This window comes from Bombina bombina, chromosome 6, assembly GCF_027579735.1.
Source record: "Bombina bombina isolate aBomBom1 chromosome 6, aBomBom1.pri, whole genome shotgun sequence".
Lineage (NCBI taxonomy): Eukaryota > Metazoa > Chordata > Amphibia > Anura > Bombinatoridae > Bombina > Bombina bombina.
This window is the reverse complement of record NC_069504.1, coordinates 88,943,978-88,964,983: the sequence shown is the minus strand read 5'-3', so window position 1 is coordinate 88,964,983 and position 21,006 is coordinate 88,943,978. Positions and strand designations below refer to the sequence as shown.

General features: G+C 36.8%; 1 protein-coding gene across 2 annotated transcripts in view; it reads right to left on the bottom strand.

Moving 5' to 3' along the window:
* Positions 1 to 21,006, bottom strand: part of SEMA3A (semaphorin 3A) — a 308,514-nt gene that overhangs the window by 101,260 nt on the left and 186,248 nt on the right. For both annotated transcript variants that reach the window (XM_053716510.1, XM_053716511.1), the window contains exon 6: positions 7,213 to 7,332. In XM_053716510.1, coding sequence (XP_053572485.1) covers positions 7,213 to 7,332 — 120 coding nt within the window. The remainder of the gene's footprint in view (positions 1 to 7,212; positions 7,333 to 21,006) is intronic.

Below are 21,006 nucleotides of genomic sequence, written 5' to 3'. Positions count from 1 at the left end.
GTATCTGACATGGCCCTAATATTATCAGCGCACTCTGTTCTCACCCCAGAGTGATCACGCTTACCTCTTAGTTCTGGTAATTTAGCCAAAACTTCAGTCATAACAGAAGCCATATCCTGTAATGTGATTTGTAATGGCCGGCCAGATGTACTCGGCGCTACAATATCACGCACCTCCCGAGCGGGAGATGCAGGTACTGGCACGTGAGGCGAGTTAGTCGGCATAACTCTCCCCTCGTTGTTTGGTGAAATTTGTTCAATTTGTACAGATTGACTTTTATTTAAAGTAGCATCAATACAGTTAGTACATAAATTTCTATTGGGCTCCACTTTGGCATTGCAACAAATGACACAGGTATCTTCCTCTGAATCAGACATGTTTAACACACTAGCAAATAAACTTGCAACTTAGAATACAATTCAATTAGAATAATATTAAAAACGTACTGTGCCTTTAAGAAGCACAGAAAATCTATGACAGTTGAAAATTAATAAATTGAAACAGTTATAGCCTCAATCCTTGTAAACAACACAACTTTAGCAAAGGTTTAATCCCAATAGCAAAGATAACAAATTCTGAAAGCAGGAAACAATTACAGAATAAACGTTTTTTATCACAGTCAACTATAATTCTCACAGCTCTGCTGAGAGAAATTACCTCCCTCAAAATAAGTTTGAAGACCCCTGAGTTCTAGAGATGAACTGGATCATGCAGGAAATACAATGAGCTGCTGACTGAAATAACTGATGCATAGAAAAGGCGCCAAAAAAACGGCCCTTCCCCCTCACACACAGCAGTGAGAGAGAACAGAAACTGTCAGAAAAAGATTAAGCAACTGCCAAGTGGAAAAATGGTGCCCAAACATTTATTCACTCAGTACCTCAGCAAATGAAAACGATTTTACATTCCAGCAAAAACGTTAAACATAATTTCTAGTTATTAAACAGCTTAATGTACTTCTTACAGTGTAATTCTAGTGAAGTACCATTCCCCAGAATACTGAAGTGTAAAGTATACATACATGACATTATATCGGTATGGCAGGATTTTCTCATCAATTCCATTGTCAGAAAATAAAAGCTGCTACATACCTCTATGCAGATTCATCTGCCCGCTGTCCCCTGATCTGAAGTTTACCTCTCCTCAGATGGCCGAGAAACAGCAATATGATCTTAACTACTCCGGCTAAAATCATAGCAAAAACTCTGGTAGATTCTTCTTCAAACTCTGCCAGAGAGGTAATAACACACTCCGGTGCTATTTTAAAATAACAAACTTTTGATTGAAGATATAAAACTAAGTATAATCACCATAGCCCTCTCACACCTCCTATCTAGTCGTTGGGTGCAAGAGAATGACTGGGAGTGACGTAGAGGGGAGGAGCTATATGCAGCTCTGCTGGGTGAATCCTCTTGCACTTCCTGTTGGGGAGGAGTTAATATCCCAGAAGTAATGATGACCCGTGGACTGATCACACTTAACAGAAGAAAAGACATAACTTTTAAAATTGTCAGAAAAAAAATCTACTACTCATTTAAAGTTCAGACTAAGTGCTATTGCATTGTCTTTTTATCTTGCATTTGTTGATTATGCAAATCTACTGTGTTGACTGGTCCTTTAAAAGTATTTGTTGGGGTTCATGGGACATAAAAGTACAAAAAGAAAATGCTCAAATGTATTAGAGCACTGTGGCTTGCATATAACCATGTCTTTAATTCTTGCACATTACAAACATATTTAAAGTCAGCTTGAGAGCAGCAATGAACTGCTGGGACCTAGATGAACAAAGCTGGTGAGCCAGTGATAAGGGGCATTTGTGTAGCCACCAAACACAAGCTAACTCCCAGTAGTACATTGCTGCTGTTGAGCCTACATACTTATGGGTTTTAACAAAGGATACCAAGAGAACAGAATACATTGGATAATAGAAAAAAATTGAAAGTTCTCTTAAAATTGCATACCTGAATTAGACATGTGCACGGGTTGAACATTTGTTTCATCCAAAAGATTTGTTTTGGATTTTTTCAAACGTTCAGTTGGGTTAAATTTCATCCACAAAAGCATTCGGTTAGGACAAATATTACATTTGGATTCATTACCGTTCAGCTAATATAGACAATTTATTTTATAAAAATCTTACATTATAGGATTCGAACAATTAAAAGAACCAATTTTACAATACATACAACTCCTGTATGACTAAAATCCAGCATTATTGCCTGACCTGTTGTCCCTAGCATCAGTCATTAGTAATACTATAGCAGGATTAAACAGAGGATGATGGACAAATGAATGGTCAGACCCCCTGTACATTATTACAAATAAAGGAGCTTATATAAAGAAACAATATAACTCCCTCCCCATTCCTGCACTTTTTTTTGTTGTTGCACCAAACCGAATGAATGAACAAATCGATTTTGTCAAGCGATCATTCATTTTTCATGTTTTGTCCAATAATGTATTCAGCTGTTTGCATATCAAACGACTTGTCAAATTAGCAAAATTCAGACTAATTTGCATGTCCAAATGAACATCTCTGGTATGAAAAGTTAATTTTGACTTTTGGGTCCCTTAAACTTATAGTTATTAATGGCCACTTGTGCAAAAATAAAATGATCCAACAAATTAAAGCATTTCAGTTTCACATTAATACATTATTTTAACTAATTCAAACCTCCATGCTTCTAAAGAATTGGAATGCCATAGAATTTTCCACTATAAACACTAGTGAATTAGAATTTGGCAAATAACAAAATAATAATTAAACATTAGTCCTTTTGTACCTTAAAAAACACTTTGAGTATTAATCAAATTGGTTTAATGTGTAATAAATTACATTTGTAATATACTATCACAATTTAGTTTGCCCCCTTTTTCTGTAATATATTTGTTAAAATTGTGGGTTTTCCAATTCTAATTGAAAGGGAAAGTACAGACTCTAGATTTTATACACTGACATTGATTGAACACTCTAGTGACCTATTTACACTAAATAATTGGACACTAAAGCTAATATAAAACTTAAAAACAAAAACAAAACAAAAAACTTCTTTAACCCCTTAAGGGCAAGGCCATTTTTCAATTTCTTTCCCTGAAGGACCAGGGCTATTTTTAAATTTCTGCGGTGTTTGTGTTTAGCTGTAATTTTCCTCTTACTCATTTACTGTATCCACACATATTATATACCATTTTTCTCACCATTAAATGGACTTTCTAAAGATACCATTATTTTCATCATATCTTATCATTTACTTTTAAAAAAAAATGATAAAATATGAGGAAAAAATGGAAAAAAACACACTTTTTCTAACTTTGACCCCCACAATCTGTTACACATCTACAATCACCAAAAAACACTCATGCTAAATAGTTTCTAAATTTTGTCCTGAGTTTAGAAATACCCAATGTTTACATGTTCTTTGTTTTTTTTGCAAGTTATAGGGCCATAAATACAAGTAGCACTTTGCTATTTCCAAACCACTTTTTTTTTTTTTCAAAATTAGCGCTAGTTACATTGGAACACTGATATCTTTCAGGAATCCCTGAATATCCTTTGATATGTATATATTTTTTTTAGAAGACATCCCAAAGTATTGATGTAGGCCCATTTTGGTATATTTCATGCCACCATTTCACCACCAAATGCAATCAAATAAAAAAAATTGTTCCCTTTCTCCCAAATATTTTCACAAACTTTAGGTTTCTCACTGAAATTATTTACAAACAACTTGTGCAATTATGGCATAAATGGTTGTAAATGCTTCTCTGGGATCCCCTTTGTTCAGAAATAGCAGACATATATGACTTTGGCGTTGCTTTTTGGTAATTAGAAGGCCGCTAAATGCCACTGCGCATCACACATGTATTATGCCCAGCAGTGAAGGGGTTAATTAGGGAGCATGTAGGGAGCGTCTAGGGTTAATTTTAGCTTTAGTGTAGTGTAGTAGATAACCCCAAGTATTGATCTAGGCCCATCTTGGTATATTTCATGCTACCATTTCACCTGCTAAATGCGATCAAATAAAAAAAAAAAACGTTACATTTTTCACAATTTTAGGTTTCTCACTGAAATTATTTACAAACAACTTTTGCAAGTATGGCAAAAATTATTGTAAATGCTTCTCTGGGATCCCCTTTGTTCAGAAATAGCAGACATATATGGCTTTGGTGTTGCTTTTTAGTAATTATAAGGCCGATAAATGCCGCTGCGCACCACACGTGTATTATGCCCAGCAGTGCAGGGGTTAATTAGGTCATTTGTAGGGAGCTTGCAGGGTTAATTTTAGCTTTAGCATAGAGATCAGCCTCCCACCTGACACATCACACCCCAGGATCCCTCCCAAACAGCTCTCTTCCCTCCCCCATCCCACAATTGTCCCCGCCATCTTAAGTACTGGCAGAAAGTCTGCCAGTACTAAAATAAAAGGTATATTTAAAAAAAAAATAATTGTATAGCATATTTACATATGCAGCTGTGTAGGATCCCCCCCTTAGCCCCCAACCTCTATGATCCCCCCCAAACAGCTCTCTAACCCTCCACCTCTAACTTACTGGGAGCCATCTTGGGTACTGGCAGCTGTCTGCCAGTACCCAGTTTGCAAATAAAAATGTTTTTTTTTTAAAAAAAAAATAATTTTTTTCCTTTTTTCTGTAGTGTAGCTTCCCCCCCCCCCCACAGACCAATCCCCCACCCGCTCCCTGATCCCTTAGATTTACTTTCATTAGGGATTTTATCCCCCCTTACTGTCACTTATATAAAATGTTTTTTCTGTAGTGAAGCGGTTCCCATCCGCTCCCTTCCCATGCACGCGCCCGCCCGGTGCCCCCCGTGCACGCGTGCGCTCCCGTGCGCGCTCCCAACAACCCCGCCCCCGATCCTGCCCCGTCTCTCTTCAGCCTTTCATCGATGGCCGCCCACCCGACTCCCACATCAGCTCCCACCCACCAACGATTGCGGCCATCGATGCCGGTGCAGAGAGGGCCACAGAGTGGCTCTCTCTGCATCGGATGGGGGAAAAATGTTATTGCAGGATGCCTCGATATCGAGGCATCACTGCAATAACCGTAAAGCGGCTGGAAGCGATCAGGATCGCTTCCAGCCGCTTTATTCCCCAAAGTCACACAGGGTACGTCGCTGGTCTTTAAAGACCAGGTTGTGTGCGACGTACCCCGTACGACTCGTGTCATTAAGGGGTTAAGGTCCTTTAAATCTAGAAACACATTCCTTTGCTTGCATTAGCTGCATTTACTTTTAAATACATACAAAAAATTTAAATTTTTGCAGGCAAATGGGTTAGGTGCAGCTTAACACAGCCTGTACAACTATCAGGTTACATTTGTTTTGCAGAATGTATTCTTCCCAGTGCATGGCTCTATGTGGGAGTTAATGCACAGGAAAGAAAAACTCATCCAACACACTAGCTGCACTTAGCATACACATGTGTCAGCTCAAAGAAATGTATTTATTTATTTATTTATAAAATATTTTACCAGGAAGGATACATTGAGATTTCTCTCGTTTTCAAGTATGTCCTGGGTCCACAAAACATTGCATTGATACAATAGGGTACAGTAAAATACAGAAACAATAATAATACACAATAGATGCAAACATTTAACATAGAACAGGTAGGAAATATTTAATCAACCATGACAGGTGCATTCTGTTTTGAGATATGTAGAGAGGGATCTCTTAAAGGATATTAGGCTTGGGGAAGGTTTGAAAGTGTGCGGGAGGTCGTTCCATAATTGTGGTGCTCTGTAGGAAAAGGAGGATCGAGCTGCTTTCTTTTTGTATTGGGGCAAGCTAAATAATGTGCTGGTATTGGATCGGAGGTTATAGGAGGTGGGAATAGCCATGGAGAGCATTCTGCTCAGGTAGGGTGGGAGCTTCCCAGAAAAGCTTTTAAACACAAGGCAGAAAAGATGGAGGGTGCGTCTGGATTCCAGCGACAGCCAGTTTAGTTCTTTTAGTATGTCACAATGGTGAGTCCTGTAGTTACATTGTAGCACAAAGCAGCAGTACGAGTTATACAATGTATTAAGTTTATTAAGGTGAGTTTGCAGTGCAGGTGCATATACTACGTCCCCGTAATCTATGATAGGCATCAGCATTTGCTGTACAATCTTTTCCTTTACTGTAGGGCTGAGGCAGGATTTGTTTCTGTACAGGGCACCTAGTTTTGGATAAAGTTTAGATGCAAGTTTTTCTATGTGGAGGCCAAAAGATAGATTGGGGTCTAACAACATACCTAAGTATTTGAAAGAGTGGACTGCGGTCAGCGTGCAATTGGATTTTGTTTTGATGCGTAGAAATGTCGTGCTTTACCCCAGAAGTACTCTGTATACATTGATACCAATGCACCAGAGGATTCTGGGTAATATATGCAAATTAGATATGCAATTTCTCAGTTGTTTTGCTTCTGGTACCTTGTTAAAAAAAACAGCAATCCCCCTTTGGGGTAAGAGTAGATGAAACAAAACCACTTTTGAACAGCTGTTTCGTGCTCATAAGCACTCATCAGCAAAAGATAGGTTTTAATTTGCTGCTAAATGAAGCTCATTTATAGGGCAAAACCAATATTCATTTAAGTTATGGTGGAGATAAAAGCATGAGAGAGAGAGAGAAAAGAGAGAGATAGAGAAGAGAGAGAGAAGAGAGAGAGAGGAGAGAGAGGGAGAAGAGAGAAAGAGAGAGAAGAGAGAGAGAGAATAGAGAGAGAAGAGAGAGAGGGAGAAGAGAGAAAGAGAGAGAAGAGAGAGGAGAAAGAGAGAGAAGAGAAGGGAGAAAGAGAGAGAGATAGGGAGGAGAGGGAGAGAGAGGGGAAAGAGAGGAGAGATAGAGAGATGTGTGTATCCAAATCTGCCAATACCATCACTCCTTCAGTATCAGTTGTGCATAAAGGATCTAGCTTTTTTTAAACAATTTAATACACTACATCAGGTAATGTGTATCATTGGGAACACACTAAAGGGGAGGAAAGAAATAATAATAACAATTTGCTGTCCCTTTAAAGCTAATGCGTCATCCTACAAAGCATAAATGTTTGTTATACTCTGCAAAATGAAATAAATAGGATTTCATGAAAAAAGAGACTCTACATTCCTAAGCAGATTTTAAAGTTACAATTCTCAATGCTTTATCGCAGAATGAAAATTTGAAGCAAGTGTTTCCACATCTATATCATTTTATAGTTGGTAATTTTTTTTTACCATTTAGCCATCTGGAGTCATGCTGCTCAGTTCTAATTGGATGATGATTTCCAAGCGTGCGGAAAATGGCAAAATCTCTTCCCATAAAATCTGCTGCAGTCCCAGAATAAAGCTCCCCATCTGTGGAAAGGGGAAAAAAAGATTATGCCATTTCTTTTGTTTTATATTTTTATCCATTTATTTTATAATGGTTATCCATACTTATTCAGGAAAATTTAACAATGCTGTTATGTCAAGTTATAAAAATGACACCATTCTGAAAATGTTAAACTGACAATATAATTTTCATATACATGAATTAATGGAAATAGATACTTTCTTTTAATTTTCTGTAAATTATAAATTACCAAGCTATTGCTGTAAAAATTGTGCTTTCCCCATGCTTTCCGGCAAGGCTGAAAAAGTCAAATTCTGTTACCTAAGTATGCTGCAAAATACTTCAAATACCTGCAATAGCTTCATACTACACAGTGATTGCTTAGTAGAGCAAATTCACTAATTTAAAACCATATCTGCCTACATGTAAAAATAAAATCCCAGAGCATCAGACCAGTCAAGTAAGCAATTTATTCACTGAACTGGAACTGTCCCGGGAAAGTTGGGACAGTTGGCAAGCGTATTTACAGCTAGCTCTAATCAGCCAAGATCTAACATACTCAATTTGTTGTCCTTAATGAAGTGACGTTTTAAATACTTATAAAACGTATTTTGTAATGAGACATTTTGATGATGCATACTATACTATACATACATTAAAAAAATATCTTTGTCTCTTAAAACTTTCTTCACTCCAGATGTCTTGTTACATATTTTTTTTGTTCTCCAGTCAACTATTAGACTCTCGGACTGGAGTCTCCCTTGATGACAATATTTTAATCTTGTTCAAGTACTGTTTGGTCCACTTTAGGAAAACACTATCATCGTTTATTATAAAATGTAAATAAAATAACATATGGTAACATATGGACCACCTGTCTTGTTTTTTTAATAGCTACTTTAGGAAACCATTTATGTAGGTGCATTGTTTTTATGTATCACAGTTTCATCGCTATCAGTTAATACAAACCTTAAAACCTTAATCATTATTTTTTAATAACATATAAAATCTGAATCGTTAAACTAAAAATTGCAGTGACTATCAATATATATATATATATATATATATATATATATATATATATATATATATATATATATATATATATATACTGTAAATATATATATAAATATATATACAAAACACGGAAGGGGACTGCAGTATCAGACTGGACTGGGTACAGATCCCATGACCCTGCAACATGCCCAGCCCTGGGTGCTCAATGGTACTCTCAGGAAGCTGTGCTGTCCTCAGAGTCACAGGCAGTTAAGCCCAGACAGGTCTGGGTGCAAGGCCCATAGGGAAAATTACAAAACAAATTAATACAACACACAGAGAAAGTCCAGCACTCACTTACAAGCTCTCAGCTAAGAGTAAAAGCAAAAATGGAAGGTTTAATTACCACATCTGGCCAAATGGCACAAGCCCAGGTACCACATCAAGGTCCCTTCCAAAACCTGGGTCCCTAAACCAGCCAAACAATGCAAGCTCTCAATCAAACAAACTGGGAACAAGTAAAGGGTGCACAGGTATGTAATCACCCTAGACATATAAAAAATACGGAAGGAGACTTTCTCTGTGTGTTGTATATATATATATATATATATATATATATATGTGTGTGTGTGTGTGTAATATGTGTGTATAAAAATGATTTAAGATATTTAGGGCCTTAAATGTAGAAAAAATAAGCATTGAGCATATACTTCAGATTTTTGCTCTTTTAGAGATTTTGATTAAGTTGACTTCTGTTTTGAAATTTTAGCAATAAATGTATGAAGGGTATCAGATATACGCTTATATAAAACTTTACATCTATTTAATTTTCTTTAGATGATCTACAATTTTAAACATGCACACAATATTTATTTGCTTGAGAAATCCGTTGGTGGACATCAATGTTAAATCTACAATAAAATAAAAATAAACTATAATTATAGAGAAGAAATTAAAGCAGAGTGAGAGTAAAGACACTACTGCAAGGGATTACTTAAAATTATAGAGATTTAGATCAAGGATTGGATGTGGTATAAATGATCTCCCTTCCTCAGCATGAGGTACATGATCAAAAATGTACCGATGCTGCCTAATCGTATTATCAATGTGTGGTTGCTTTTTACTTCGTGTGGAAAAATACCAGTAATTACAGACTTTACTGCTTTGTTTCCTAAAATAAAAACATAGGAAACATTAAATATAAAACAAATCATTCTTTTTCAGCTTTACATAACTTAATACTTGTTTTATTTTCGAATGATCAAAAACATAAACATTCTATAATTAATCACCATTGAAAGATTATATTATAATATATAATGTTATATTATATTATTAAAATACTGGGAGTTTAGTTTTAGAATTTCCTTTTTGTGTGTAGATTACAGCAACGTATAAACTATATCTGGGACTATAACTCCCACAAAACTCTTTTGCCAAATCACTTCTGAGCTTGTCCCGAATCTTTGCTTTTACTGAGTACTCTCAAAATATTATAGTAAGGTTATGTAAAATCAATAAATCTCAGCAACTACTGTTTGTTTTTTGTTTTTACCAACAAAAAGCACTTTCTAGGAAGCAAAATACATGCATTGCAAATTTGATAAAGATTGATGTAGCAGATTTTATTTTATTTGTGACTGCTATATGAAAAAAAAGGAATTTAAATTGCTACTTGGTGCAAATAAATTCAAAATACTAAAAGGTAATAAAATAAATATATATTTATGTTCTAATCAACTGCAAGTGATTATTTTTCCAGGAAGGACAGCAGGGGCTCCATTACATATGCGGCGTCGCCCGCAAAAGCCGTCAACGCCGGTTTTTGCGCTGGTTTGGTATCCTATATACAGCTCCGCATATAAATGCGGCACGTATATTTCACCCGTCGCATGCAATTTTTACTCCCATAGATTAAAATGGAACCGCGTTGTAAATCGGTATCCAATATACAGCGCAAGGACTTATGTGACGAAAATGGAGAAATCTTACTCCATTTTTACCTCACCATAAAAGGCAGCCGTAGCAAGCCTTGTGCTGAGTATGGGAGCACCGTAACTCCCAAAAATGCCTGCAAAAATAAACTAACACCTAACGCATGCGCAATGTCTATCTACCTATCAACTGCAATCACCCACCGCAATAACTAATAAAGTGTATTAACCCCTATATTCGCCATCAAACCCACACCGCAAGTAATAACTCAATTATTAACCCCTAAATCCGCCAACCCCAACATCGCAAACTACCTATTAAAACTATTAACCCTTAATCTGCCATTAACCCACAACGCAATAAACCTATTCAAGTATTAACCCCTAAACTGCCAAAGCCCACAACGCAATAAACCTATTCAAGTATTAACCCCTAAACCGCCAAAGTCTACAACGCAATAAACCTATTCAAGTATTAACCTCTAAACCGCCATAGCCCACAACGCAATGAACCTAAACCCTAACCTAACCCCCCCTAACCTAATCCCCCCTAAATTAAGCCAAATTACCTAATTAACCAAATACTAAAGTTACTATTAAATTTAAAAAAACTAACACTACTTTAAAAATACAAATAAACTAAGTATAAATTAAAAGGACAGTCTAATCAAAATTCTGGAGTAGACTGTCCCTTCTGCAATTACAGAAAATAAAAAAAATCTAAGATTACAGAAAATAATAAAGACAATTACAAAATTTTACAAAAATGATACCTAATCCCTTTGAAAATAAAAAAGCCCCCCCCCAAAATAAAAACACCCCCTAATCTAATAAACTACCAGTAGCCCTTAAAAGGGCTTTTTGCAGGACATTGCCCCAAGATAATCTGCTCTTTTTCAAAAAAATACACAACCCCCCCTAACAGTAAAACCCCCCACCCACCAAATCCCCCCAAATAAAATAAGCTAATACTAAAATCCTAAACTACCCATTGTCCTGAAAAGGGCATTTGTTGGGCATTGCCCTTAAAAGGGCATTCAGCTCTTTTACTGCCCACCCTATCTAAATAAAATAAACCCCCCCAAAAATCCCTTAAAAAAACCCCTAAGTCTAACCCCCAAGTGGTCCTTACCTGTCCTGAAGTCCGGCGGAAAAGGTCCTGTTCCAGACGGTGAAGTCTTCTTCCAAGCGTCGACCTATTCTTTCTTCTTCCAGAAACCAGCCAGCGCGGAGCGGAGGGCGGAGTTGAAGACCGATGACCGTGGAGCTGAAGACCGGCGACCCTGGAACTGAAGACCGGCGAGCCTGGAACTGAAGACCGGCGACCACGGAGCCATGGAGTGTGGATGATCCTCTTCATACGATCTACGCCGTACACTGAATAGGAATTCAAGGTACACAATTAAAAATGGCGTCCTTGAGCCTTCAAATTCAAATCAGCCAATCAGATGAGAGCTACTGAAATCCTATTGGCTGTTCAAATCAGCCAATAGGATAAGAGCTACTGAAATTATATTGGCTGATTTGAATAGCCACTAGAATTTCAGTAGCTCTTTTCCTATTGGCTGATTTAAACATCCAATAGAATTTCAGTAGCTCTCATCCTATTGACTGATTTGAATTTGAAGGCTCAAATCAGCCAATAGGAATTCAAGGGACGCCATTTTTAATCACGTACTGTTAGGGGGTTGTGTATTTTTTGGAAAAAGAGCTGATTATCTTGGGGGAATGCCCTGCAAAAAGCCCTTTTAAGGGCTACAGGCAGTTTATTAGATTAGGGGGTGTTTTTATTTTGGGAGGGCTTTTTTATTTTCAAAGGGATTAGGTATAATTTTTGTAAAATGTTGTAATTTTCTTTATTATTTTCTGTAATCTTAGATTTTGTTATTTTCTGTAATTGTACATTAAAGGGACAGTCTAATCCAGAATTTCGATTAGACTGTCCCTTTAATTCATACTTAGTTTATTTGTATTTTTAAAGTAGTGTTATTTTTTTTAATTTAATAGTAACTTTAGTATTTAGTTAATTAGGTAATTTGGGTTCATTTAGGGGGTGTTAGTTTAGGGGGTGTTAGGTTAGGATGGGTTAGGTTAGGGGTTAGATTTATTGCATTGTGGGCTTTGGCGGTTTAGGGGTTAATACTTGAATAGGTTTATTGCGTTGTGGGCTTTGGCAGTTTAGGGGTTAATACTTGAATAGGTTTATTGCGTTGTGGGCTTTGGCGGTTTAGGGGTTAATGCTTGAATAAGTTTATTGCGTTGTGGGTTAATGGCAGATTAAGGGTTAGTAGTTTTAATAGGTAGTTTGTGATGTTTGGGTTGGCGGATTTAGGGGTTAATAATTTAGTTATTACTTGCGGTGTGTGTTTGATGGCAGATATAGGGGTTAATAGTTTAATTAGGCTTATTGCGTTGTGGGGGGTTGTCAGTCTAGGGGTTAATACATTTATTATTAGTAGTTACAGGGGGGGATTGCAGATATAGGGGTTTTTATGTGTCAGGCTTATTTTTGGGAGGAGTGTTAGACTTTTACGGGAGATTTGTTAGGCGCCGGCAGTTTCTAAAGTGCCGTAAGTCCCTGGCGACTCCAGAAATTAGTATTTACGCTCATTTCTTGACATCATTAGTTTATCAGACTTACGGCACTTTATGAACTGCCAGCGGGATTTATGTAATACCCCGATGTGCAATGTGAAATTACGGGTGGCGCGGGTTGCAGCACTTGCGCTGAAGCCTGCGCCGTATATGTAATAGCGCCCCAGGTCTTGAACTCTTGATTTTAAAATGTTGTTTATACACCTGACATGTATGTATTTTACAACTCTGTGGAGTAGAGTATTGTGAAATGGCTAAATAGGAGTAATTTAAAAAATGCTAGAGGGTTATGTTGATACTGAATATAATCACCAAAACTAAGTAAATATTTGTTTATATTAAATTAAGTAGGCCTACATTCATTAAAGGAAAATGACATTGAGTAGAATCACATTATCGACAAATGCCTAGTAAAAAGACAACAAAACAACACTGAATTTCCAATAAGCATTAGATTCCCCTGTATCATGTGACAACACTCAGCCAATCATAGACTCATATGCATTTACTGTGCAAACTCTTGCAATGCTTTGTAGAAGCTGGTGTCTCAGAAAGAGTGCATATAAATAGACTAAAATGGAATATTCTTTTTAAAACTTGAATGTATTATCTGTATTGATTTAACAATGTTAAGGAAAATAATATACTATAGAAGTTTTTTTAAAATGATTATAGAATCTGTGCTCAAAGAAAATGTTTATACAACTTATTTGTCTATAAAATAAATCCCACTATTGTGTGAGAAAACAGATAAAAGAAAAATAGCTAATGAGACTCCCCCCTCCTAAACTGGAGAATTTGACAAAACTGAAATAATGAAGCCAAGACTGCTGTTAAACATTAAAAAGTATAGAGAGCGGAGTTTCCGCATTAATGGCCTCTAATGGTTCAGCTCTGTTAGATATCTTTCTCTGTATATTTATAAATGTATAGTCAGTTTTGTAGTTTGGTGCTAAAGGGGGGTGTACTGTCAAAATGTCCCCCTTTAATATGTTCTCAATGATCCATTTTAAATGCGGGGGGGTGTATTGAATTGTTTAACCCTTAAAAACCACCCTTAAAAACCACAACGTACCCTGTATTTCGCTGGTCCATAAGGTTTTTTTGCTCGCAATAGCATGCGTCTTGCCTCCAATAACCTCCGTCCCTCCTGTTATAGCGCAGTCTTGCTGCTGGCGGCGAGAGCCGTGCTATCAAAACACAAGCCCCATTAAAAGACCAGCACCATACGTTTCTGGTTGTTAAGGGGTTAAATATAACTAATTTACCTTTATTTTGTCATTTTAAATAGCTTGCCACCTATATTGCAAGTTTCAATACTGCAATAACCAGATTGGAAAAAGCTATGCTAACAAGAAATTACAACCCCAGTGGTGGGTGGGAGAGAGAAGTACAAAAAATTTTTTATGTTCAATTATTCTCTAGAAGTATTAGGCTATGTGTATACAACATAGATAAGATAAGGAAGTCTTTGTGTATTTTTAAAGTGAGAATATAAAGAGTTCTACTCTCCCTTCAAACTAAGCTCATTTTAATGGGTTGTGGTTTAAAAGAGCAAAAAGTTCTATTTCATACACACAAATAGATACAAAGGAACAATTTCACAAACATTTTATACTCTGCAGCTGGTAGAACAAATAGTTGGATATTAATAAATTAATAAATGTGCTTAGATATAAAGAGTAAAATTAAAGGCCACATTCTGGACACCCATGACCTTTGGTGATCTGACACTAGACAAACAGCCTTGCTACCAAAAGCATTAGGCCACCATTTTGTGACTTTGAGATTACTGACAATAATCATGTTGCTGGAAATATAAGTGGAGAACTTGTGTATCTCAAGATCTTATTACCCATGACATCCTGGACACTTAGGGGCCTATTTATGAAAGGCCTGTCGGACATGTCCAACAGACCTCGCTGAATGCGGAGAGAAATACGCTCTCCGCATTCAGCATTGCATCAGCAGTTCTTGTGAACTGCTGGTGCAACGCCGCCCCCTGCAGATTCACGGCCAATCGGCCGCTAGCAGGGGGGTGTCAATCAACCCGATCGTATTCGATCGGGTTGAATTGCGGCAATGTCTGTCCGCCTCCTCAGAGCAGGCGGACAGGTTATGGAGCAGCGGTCTTTAGACCGCTGCTTCATAACTGGTGTTTCTGGAGAGCTAACAGAGCTTGATAGATAGGCCCCTAAATGTCATAACTGACAATCCTGATCTGGTTAGCACTACAGTTAAGAGTTAAAGGGACATTAAAGGCAACATTTTAAAATGTTCAAGGAAAATAAAACAACATTGCTTTTAAAGAGGTATTACTATACTATTCTTGATTTGCAAAACTTTGTAAATTATAAACAAAATGACAGCTGATTGGCTCTTCCATATAAGAAAAGTGGTGGAGGGAGTTTGATAATTGAAAAACAACTGCATCAAACAATGTGTTAAAGGGTCATAATAGTAAAAATAATGATATGCTCTAATTGGTTATAGCCTTTAATTTTTAAGACTAGTGACTAGTGCGTTTGTATCCTTTGTAAGTGACCACGCACAGTAGAAGTACCACTTGGAACCCACAGAGCACTCATCAGTTGAGTGCTAATTACACAGCTGTTTAGATCAGCTGCGGTTTTCACTCAAAACCAGCAGTGCTCTGCAGGGCCTGAGCAGTACTTCTACTGTGTGTATAACTCTTTTGCGGGGGTTAAAGAACCAATAGTTCAGGGTAGCTAGTCTTAAATTACCTGCTCTAATCAATTAGGGCTTGTCATTTTTAGACTATTATGCCCCTGTTGTTATAACATTAAAAACCTGCTAATATATCCCTCTATTAAAAGACTGCAGAGAAATGTTGTAATTACAAGATGTTAACTGTTCCTTTAAGCCCCTGTATGTCAGATAGGCTATCATGCTAGGATGAATTTGTGGCTGGGATATTTTGGCAGCAGCATTGCCCTCAGTGTGCCAATCAAGAAGAACATTTATAGTGACACTGTACAAATTGCAAACTTCCCAGACCAAAATGAAGAAAATTTGTACCTTAATTTAAATCTCCTAATATATGAGTTTCCTTATAGAGGCCTATCTATCAAGCCGTCAACTTTCTTGCATTCAACGGCACCAATGCGCTCGCCTAACATCACCTAACATCGCGGCCGCGGACCTGAATACGATCTCCATATTTATAAAAAAAGCCGGCAAAAAGCTGCGCACCAAGTACGGGGCGATGAGTTGTTAACTAGCAGTCATCGATCTCGCTGCTATTCGGCTTTCTACCAACTTTATTTATACCCTGTCACTAAACACAGCCACTATACTAAAATGTTTAACCCCTATCCCGCCGCTCCCGGACCCCACCGCAACAAAATAAAAGTATTAACCCCCATTCCGCTGCTCCCGGACCCCACCGCAACTAAATAAATGTATTAACCCCTAAACCCCTGGCCTCCCACATCACTACCACTTACTAAACCTATTAACCCCTAAACCGCCAGCCCCCCACATTGCCATAAACCAAATTAAGCTATTAACCCCTTAATCTAACAACCCGCTCACTTTACATTAAAATTACAACATCCCTATCTTATAATAAATTTAAACTTACCTGTAGAATTAAATTAAATTAAACTATATTAAACTATTAATTAACCTACCCTAACTATTATACTAAAATTACATTACACTACCAATTAAATTAACTATATTACATGTTTAAAAACCTAACCCTACTCAAATGATTTAAATCTACAATTAAAAATGACTAAATTACAAAAAAATAAACGCTAAGTTACAAAAAATTAATTTCATTAATTAATTAATTCATTAATTAAAAGGGCCTTTTGCGGGGCATTGCCCCAAAGAAATCAGCTCTTTTACCTGTAAAAAAAAAATACAAACACCCCCCCCCCAACAGTTAAACCAACCACCCACACAACCAACCCCCCCAAATAAAAACCATATCTAAAAAACCTAAGCTCCCCATTGCCCTGAAAAGGGCATTTGTATGGGCATTGCCCTTAAAAGGGCATTTAGCTCTTTTACTGCCCAGACCCTACTCTAAAAATAAAACCCACCCAAAAAACCCTTAAATAAACCTAACACTAACCCCTGATGATCCACTTACAGTTTTTGAAGTTCCGCTTGAAGGATCCATCCAGCCGGCAAGAAGTCTTCATCTGGGCGGCCTCTTCCATCTTTATCCAAATGGCAAAGTCTTCATCCATGTGGCCTATTCTATCTTCATCCATCCGGCGAGGAGCGGGTCCATCCTGAAGACATCCAGCGCGGAGCGGGTCCATCCTGAAGACATCCGACAAGGAGCTCCTCTTCAATATGGTCTCCACTGTAAACTGGATTTTGAATGCAAGTGACATCATCCAAGATGTCGTCCCTTGCATTCCTATTGGCTGAAAGGTTCCAATCAGCCAATAGGATGAGAGCCGGTAAAATCCCATTGGTTGTTCCAATCAGCCAATAGGATTTGAGCAACTCTCATCCTATTGGCTGTTCCAATCAGCCAATAGGATGAGTGCTCAATCCATCAATCTGTGTCGGATTGAGACCGGCGCATCGTATGTTACGTCACAGATTTGAACTTTTGCTGGTCTGTAGGCTTTGATAACTAGGTCAAATCAAGCTCGCCACAATTACGCTGCGGAATTCCAGCGTATTTCAGGCTGACGGCTTGATAAATATCCCCCTTAATATTTGGTTGGGTTATTCATTAGTTGGGTTTATCTTTTTTGAGATATGTTCAAATGCTCTCAAAGAACAAATTATACCAAGAGAAACAGGTTAAAGGGATATGAAACCCAAAATTGTTCTTTTGAGAGTTAGACAGGACATATCATTTTAATATTGTTTTCAATATACTTCTATTATCAAATTTGCTTCGTTCCCATGGTATTCTTTGTGAAGAGCTACGTAGGTAGGCATCTGGAGAACTGCATGGCAGGATATAGTGCTGATATCTAGAGCTCTTGCAAATGGATAACATTTTTCTTGCAAAACTGGTGCCATTTAGTGCTCCAAACACGTGCATGCTCCTGAGCTTAATTTACTGCTTTTCAACAAGGGATACAAAGAGAACAACGACAATGTGATAACAGAAGTAAATTAGAACATTGTTTAAAATTGCATGCTCTATCTGAATCATGAAAAAGGGTCTCATGTCCCTTTAATTTGACATGAAGTAAATGGATTTTTTGTTAAATCATACTCTCTATTTAATAATAAATAGTTTAGTTCTGACTTTTCTTTTAATCTCTAAAATAAACTAATGTTGTGGCAGTCTGTAAGCACATTGGCGGCTCAGTCTTCCTATAATACTCATTATGACTGTTTGATGTCTTTTTAAAGTATATTCTGTTTTTGTTCTTTTGTTCCACCAGCAAGTAATAAAACTTAATAGTTTGACACACATCAAGCATTCCCCAAATCATTTTCAATAGTATTTACAAGAATTAATTATGGTTTGTTTTGCATTACAATAAAACTTTCTTTTTGGACTTAATTCTTCCAGTAAAGCTGGAGATCCAGGTTAAGGCAATGAAAAGGACATTAATAGTTTTACGTTTAGTTTCTTATGAGTTTTAATCAGTGCACAGGAAAGAAGTGCAATGTCAGATGGGAAATTAGTTTGTCTTTAAAGGGCCATAATAACTCCAAAAAAATAGCATGTTCTAATTTGTTAGAGCATGTCATTTGAAGACTTTCAACCCTGCACTACTGTGTGTTTAACCCCTACACTGGGATTAAACACATAGTAGAAGTACTGCTGGGGGCCTGCAGAGCACTGCTAGTCCCAAGCAGAAAACACTGCTCATCCAATTAACAGTGCTAGTCACACAACTCAGATGTGGAACTTGTGCTGCTGATTGCATTGGCAGTATTTTCCCTTCAAGACCAGCAATGCCCTGCAGGTCCCCAAGGGTAATTTAATTATGTGTTTAAAGTGACAGTAAACACCTTGACATTTTCAAATACAATGTTTAGTTATAAATACTGAAACAATATATTTTAATTATTTATGTTTCCCCTTTCTTGACATTTAGTTCTGAAAATTGAGCAATTTCTAATATGTGGAACTGATATTGTGCCTGATGACTTCTCAAGGCTAACCCTGCTACATAAATGCCTAATTTGTGTTTTTCTGATAACAAATGCAAAGCAATGTCATTTATACTAACATTATGACCGTGGCTAGCTTTGTAATCAACAGAACAAACCCCAAATTGGCTCCTCCAAATAAGGCAAACGGGTGGAAATTGAAAATTTTAGATTTGGCTGATAATTTATTATTTAGAAATACAACAGAAATGTCTTGTAATTATGTGTTTAATGTCTCTTTAATACATAGTAGTACAGAGTCGATAGTCTTAAAATGACATGCTATATTGAATTAGAGTGTGTAATCTTTTAACTATAATGGCCCTTTAATTGGGATCTTCATCATGTTTGTAAAAACTCCCCACATTTTATATATGTCTGAACAAAAAAAATTTAACATAAAAAAATAAAGTGCTCAACAATAAACTGAAATATATTTAGCAATTACAATGTTATATTTGGCTCAGGCAGTGAACTTGTATTAATGAACTATAATACTGATTCAAGATATAATCTATACTTTGAATATACCAAGCTTTACATATTTCACATTTACACATTTAATGTATAAAGCATTCATATAAAATGATACAACTTTAAACACAAAAACATCATGTGTTGGTGGTTGACTTGAATTATCCTCACAGGAAACCAGTCACTAGTTATTAATTGTGAAATATCCTAAAGAAATAATCGGCATTTCATGCAGGAAGGTCAACAAGGAAAATGTCTGTTGATGGACTGAATTACAAAACCAAATGTAACTGGAGAACAGATGTATTCTCACTTACACATATACAAAATGCAATGCTGCAGTGGTAAAGATGCTTTGGAAACAATAATATCTAGCTAAGGCACGTAGTTGTGGCCATTCCCATTTATTATCACTTAGCAAAAGGCTTCTCAGATATCCATTCATAAAGCCCATGACCATAATAGGGTGCATCACAATCCTTTAGTAAACTGTATCAAATGATTTATCTACACAAATATCCATAGATAGGGACATGAAACCCCAAGATCCAGATAGAGCATACATTTTTAAGCAACTTTTCAATGTACTTCTATTATCAATTTTGTTTCCTTCTCTTGGTATTCTTTATTGAAGGTAGAGCAATGCAGATGAACACCATCGTTAAGCCAATGACAAGAGGGATATATGTACAGCCACAAATCAGCAGCCAGCTCCGAGATCCTGAGCCTACTTGATTATGCTTTTCAACAAGGGATACCAAAAGAATGAAGCAAATTAGATAACAGAAGGAAATTGGAAAGTTGTTTAAAATTGCTCTATGCTCTATCTAAATAATGAAAGATATTTTTTTTGGGGGGGGGTGGGTCATGTCTCTTTAATGGTGGTTTTGTTGAAAATAATTAAATACATTTTTCTAAAGGTTTGTAATTGACCTCAATATTATATATAAACTAAGAATCACATGTTCAAGCTCCATTATCATTGTCAATTTTACAAAAGTTAGAAGTTCCACCATTTATGGAACTGATATATAAGTTATCGGATGCATAGATTGATAGCCAGATACATACATAAGTAAATAAAGCAGATATTTGTATATATTTTTGGCTTGCGGTAGACATCTTTGTTACTAATAGAGTTATAGGGGTAAAATCAATTACAATACTTTGGTTGTATAATAAACGTTGATATTTGTTAAAGGGCTATTCTAATTAAAAATGGTGTGCTCTAATTTGTTAAAGCATGTACATTTTGGATTACTGATACTAGCTAACCATGGAACAGGCTACTACATTTTGAGCAAAGTTCATTACTTTGTCCTTGACACCTGGCAATCAATAATATGGTATGGTTGTTGTTTAACCAAAGCAATTGTTCATGTGTGTTACATATGTACCCAAAAGAAGGTGCACATGACTCATTTTGTACAAATATCAGACCTCCCAACTGTCCCTTTTTGAGAAGGACAGTCCCTAAATCTGAACTCTGTCCCTCTAAGGCAGCGATATGTCCTTCTTTACAGAATGCCCCTTAGTCTCACCCCCAGAACACCCAAAAACACCCACAAACTACCCTGAAACACCCACAGA